Consider the following 5,244-nt stretch of genomic DNA (forward strand, 5'->3'; position numbering starts at 1 on the left):
ATACTCAAATGTTGTCTATTAGTGGCTGTCATCTACTTGGAATTCCTTGCCAAAGGGTGAGTGGTAGCCTGGGTTGTCCATCCTGCTTGGCCAGCAGCTGAAGAAGAGACATTCACCTCCACAAGGTGGAATCCCCTTTAGAGCATCATTAGTGCCCCTCTTTGAAAAATCCCAAGAATGGAAAAGAAGGTAACAAGAAAGACCCAGGCACAGGCTAGCATTATTACCTGGTTATTGCTGTTTAGGCCCTTGGTGTGTCCCACTGGGGGATACAGTCTTGCCCCCAAGGGTCTGTCTGCTTGTTCCTGACCCCAAAAGGGTTACCAGTAAGTCCTGTCACCTTGTCTGGAGGGGAGGGGACTCTGAATGTCAAGAGAACCCTGCAAGCATTCCCCCAGCTCACCTAGAGCTGCTGGGTACTATCTGCTCAAATAGATAGTGTGGTGTCCCTGTGTTCTGGGTTTTGTGATGTTTCCCATAGTTTTTGGTGTGTCTTTTCAGTCTCCTCAGTGAACCTGTCCAGCAGCCAGGGGTGTAAAGACTGGCTTGTGAGAGGCTGGACTGTTCCTTGGTTTTCCTTACCATCCCTCTCTGCCCAGGATCTCCAGTGCACTGTGGTCAATTGCAGGCTTTGACACTAGACTTAATTTATGTGTCGGAATTAGGTGCTTTGCTGTGTGGCTCTGTCTCTCCCATTTTTTCTCTTCCTGAATCCTATAGGGGTGGTAGAGGTCAGAACAGGATTTTGGCCTCTGTGCCACCTATTGGGGTTTTCTCTGAGCCTTTTTGACATTTGAGTCAGGGATGGGGGGGTGCCCATGGTATGGTGTCTATGATGGGTCCTAGTCTTTGGGGTCATGTGGGCTGTCTTCAAGCTGCATGTAAGTCAGGTCCTCTCACTAGTTGCACTAGAGGCCAGAGTTGGTCACATCCGCACTGGGCATGTACTGTCAACTGATGGCTAGTTTGGGGGGATCAGAACTCTTCAGGGAGTATCAGTGGTTTGCATGGGTCTTGTCCCAAAATTGAATACAGCATTTTTGGGACCTGGTGTGAACTTGCACCTGATTTGTGGAGACAGTATTAGACTTGCATTCCTGTCCCATAGGAAGTCTTCCATATTCCTCATGTTGTTTGTTTTTTATTTTGTTTGTTTTCTTTTTTTAAGTGGCCTGTGTTCCGGTTAAATCTTGAATTAATCTGTTCCGGTTAAATCTTGAATTGAGAGAGAGATGGGTGTAGGCCCAGCATTCTTAGGCCTCATGACCACATATAGTCATATCACCTCATTTAACATGTGACCCCTGAGGAACAGATCCTCAAACGGCCTTAAGAGTAAAAATTAATTGGCTTATCTGGGCCAACTGTAGGGTCTTAAACACCCAAAAGGAAAGTATAACTAAAGATTAAAAGGGTCAATATAATGTTTTAAGAGTCCATATGCATAGCTAAAGTCTACATAACAAGAAACAATGCCAGACAGGAGATACCTTCCTTTGAGTTGTTGGCCAGGGTGGCCCAAGAGACTCCCAGACAGTAACCCAGCATAGAACTGGGAAAATGAACATCAGACCCCAATCTTATCTAAAGAAATATTGACAACTGATTGCTGCTAGATGAGGAACAGCTGATCTTCCTAAAGCAAGGATCTCTAGATAGGCTGACTAGATCCAGCAGACGGACAAGCACTGGGGAATGGCTGGGGGCGCCAACAGCACAGTGGACAGTAACAGGGATGACAGAGTATATGGGCTCCAGCGTGTGGGAGGGGGAGGCTATGGGAGGGTGCCATTTGGGAAGTGGGTATGTAGATGAATAAGATTGTTTGGGATGTTCTATATGAAATACACACAAAATCAACACATTTTTTAAATGAGTTATATTTGAGGAGGAAGCATAAAAACTTACTTCATGTTAATTAGTAGAGGTGATAAACATTACCATTGAAATCTACCTGATGACTTTATATCTATATTCAGGTGCCAAGGATCTGAGTGTAACCAACTGTGACTAGTAAGAATCAGATACTACATAGAGATTAGAGACGTGTGTGCAAATATCTAAGTGTTAGTAGGAAACAGTATATTTTAAAATGAAATGGAGATCTTTTTTAAAGGTTAAAAACTCATTCAATTTTATGCCCTTACAGGGTTTATAACTGAGTTCAATATTGTATAACTGTTAATTCAACAGTGAACCTAATAATTTACAGCCACTTTTGAAAGAGATGTATCTTTGCTCCAGAAATTGTTATTGGCTATGTTAAAACTGTAATGAAAAAAAAAAATTAATAAATGGGTGTAAATTTTTCAAAAACAACAAAAAAGGCACTTTAAAGGTAGCCCACCTCTAGCTTCCTGATCACTGCTTGGTTTGTGTTGTGAAGTCTGTGGCACAGAAGTATTAGGGGTGGGGGAGTGAGACTTAGCCTCTCCTTCCCGCATGTTTTTCTCCCACAAGGAGGTGCCCAACGCTCCTTTCCTCACATCAGGCTTGTGGCCCAGTCTGACCCTTGTTGCTGTCTGACGGTGACGCATCCTGTGGCTCACCTGGCTTGTCTCTCCCGTTGCTGGTGTGAAAAAATCCTCCTTAATAATCTTATAATGAGGAATTTATTTAGATTTGAACAGTGTAACTGGCCTTATCCATAACCGAGTCCCCAAAGTCAGATTTCCAAAGTTGGGAGAGAGCTGGAGCTGCAGACCAGGCTTGCTTCTCAGAACACACATTCTAGAATTATCTTGCAAGGCTTTCCTGCCCACCCACATTTAGCCAGTTCTTAGCTGTGTGCAACAGATTAATGGGGGTGGGGGGATTAAGACTGGACTAACATCTAAGCAGTTCTAGTTTGCTTCATTTGTAAGAAATGGGGGGAGTGTGTGCTCCCCCAAGAGTGACAGGAATGTCCAAAATCCTGAAAGCACCTGATGAGGGATGGAACTAGGATCAGCCTGAGGGGAGGAGCAATATAGGATCATTTCCAGCGGCCGGCTAGGCCTGGCTGGAGCAGAGATGGCATCATTGGTCCAAGATGTCACATGGAACAAAAGCTTTAGCGTTTTTATTTAGCTCCTAATCCTCACGCTGCAAGAGCTGAGGGCCATGTGAGCACGGCCACCCGGAAGGGGGTCTGGCAGGCTGGAGCACAGCTTCCTTTTCCTTTCTGGGCTGGAGGTACACACGACCCCCCCCTCCCCCCCAGGCTGTTGGCGAGTGAGGCAAAGTTACCGTGAGCCTGCTTTTCACCTACTAAGGTTTCAGAGGATTAATAATTTAGACTGTGCTTTGAAACAGAAACCCCCAGTTGGTTCTTCCTGCCCAGGGGTTCCTGTGTAGCCAGGTCTGGTTTTGATGTGTGTAATTGAAGACTTATAGAGAAAGCCTTCCTCCCGCGCCTCGCCTGTAGTCATTTGTTCTGCCAATGCCAGTTCCCAGCAGGCACATCAATATTGGCCGATCTCAGAGCTGGGATGCTGCTGGCTGGCATGAGGGCCCTTGGGACAACGCCGGGCCTCCAGGGAGGAGAAGCTCCCTGACGTATGGCCCCTCCGAGGGGTCCTGGTGTGAGCCGCTGAGCCACCGATCGCAGGACACTGAGCCTTACCTGTACCGGGAAGCTTTTTATAACTCACTGGCGGCAAGGAAGGGCTCCGTGCCCGACTTCACCTTCTACGACAGCAGACAGGCAGTGATGTCTGGCCGCGGCACCCTGCTGCCACAAGACTACTACAGCGAACCACACAGAGGCACCAGGGTACCCAAGGAGCCTCCTTTCTATCGGGACCCAGGAGCCAGCCGGCCAGTGCCCAGCTACGGAGTACTCGGCGGCCGAGTGCCGTGGGAGCAGGTACAAGGCCAGTTACCTGCCCTGCAGGACACCAGTCAGCTGTACCGGGAATCTGGGGGTAACATGATCCCACAGGGGCAGCGGACACACAGCAGGGCCTGCTCTCCTGGGCGGTATGGAAGGGAGCTGACTGATTCCAGGTTAGGGATTGAGGTTCCCACTCACTCCCCCATCTCCAGTCAGGTCTACAATGATGTCTGTGAAAGACCTGTCGATTCTGCCCTTGCCAGACAGGTGGCCCCAACGTGCCTGGTCATGGACCCCAGCTCCGCTACTCCTATGGAGAACGGCACAGGGGTGACCCCGGGTGCCCTGAATCGAGGCTATGGGCCTTCTCGGGAAAGCCTCGACTCAAAGATGGCTTATGAGAGTTATGAAGCCGACTTGTCTGCGTTCCAGGGACCTTGGGGCAAGAGGAGTGTGCCCTCTGAGTTTCTTGCCCTGCTGCGGGCAGAGGGCGTGGGGGAGGCCACCCTGGCTGCCCTCTTACAGCAAGGCTTCGACTCGCCCGCCGTCCTGGCCACCCTGGAGGAGGCTGACATTAAGTCTGTCGCACCCAACCTGGGTCAGGCCCGGGTCCTGAGCCGCCTGGCCAGCAGCTTCAGGACAGAGATGCAGTTTAGGAGACAGGACCGGACAGGTCCCACTCCCCGCCCGCGGTCCAGTAGCTTCAGCCACCGAGGGGAGCTGCTGCCTAGTGACTTGGCTTCACTTGGTACCACAGCCCTTCAGCCGGCACCGCCTGCCCGCACTGGAGATCCAGCTCGCCGTCCTTCCAGTGCACCTTCCCAGCACCTCCTGGAAACTGCAGCCACTTACTCTGCCCCTGGGGTCGGGGCCCAAACCCCCAACTTCCCCACCAATTCTGGATATAGTTCTCTTACCCCTTGCTCTCTGACAGGACGGATGGGCTCTTCCTACTCTCCACAGGCTGGGGTGGCCTTAACTAACCCAGGCCCCTCTGTCCCACTACACCCGAACCCCAGAACAGCCTACTCCACCTCGTACACAGTGCCCATGGAATTGCTGAAGAGGCAGCGCAGCATGACGGCCTCTCCGCTGCCCAGCCCCCAGCTCCTACGGAAGCCCGGAGCGCCCTTGGAGCCCTCTGTTCTACCACCAGTCAGCCAAAGCCTCCACATGCCTCACTCACCGTACCAGAAGGTGGCCCGGCGGACAGGGGCCCCCATCATTGTGTCAACCATGCTAACTCCAGAACCAAGTAACACACCTTCCCGCCTACCCTGGCTGGGAGGTCAAGGGGACTGGGGAGGGTACAGAGGTTTGAGGAGCGAATAGTTCGTCCCCACTGGTCATACACTGAGCAAAGATAATCTCTCAACCCCCCTCAATCCCTCTCCCTCCCTCCCTCCCTTCCCTACATATTCTTCCCCCCC

The 5,244-nt window shown here is 50.8% G+C and overlaps 1 protein-coding gene across 4 annotated transcripts in view; it reads left to right on the top strand.

Moving 5' to 3' along the window:
* Positions 1–5,244, top strand: part of Ctbp2 (C-terminal binding protein 2) — a 150,693-nt gene that overhangs the window by 113,532 nt on the left and 31,917 nt on the right. The window contains exon 1 of one of the 4 annotated variants that reach the window (XM_008846003.2): positions 3,378–5,069. The exons of the other annotated variants lie outside the window; for them this stretch is intronic. Within the exon in view, the coding sequence (XP_008844225.1) occupies positions 3,422–5,069 (1,648 nt within the window). The 5' untranslated portion in view covers positions 3,378–3,421. Of the gene's footprint in view, positions 1–3,377; positions 5,070–5,244 lie in introns of those variants that run through there. 4 annotated transcript variants of the gene reach the window in all.

Source organism: Nannospalax galili, unplaced genomic scaffold (genome assembly GCF_000622305.1).
Source record: "Nannospalax galili isolate Female #2095 unplaced genomic scaffold, S.galili_v1.0 scaffold362, whole genome shotgun sequence".
Taxonomy (NCBI): domain Eukaryota; kingdom Metazoa; phylum Chordata; class Mammalia; order Rodentia; family Spalacidae; genus Nannospalax; species Nannospalax galili.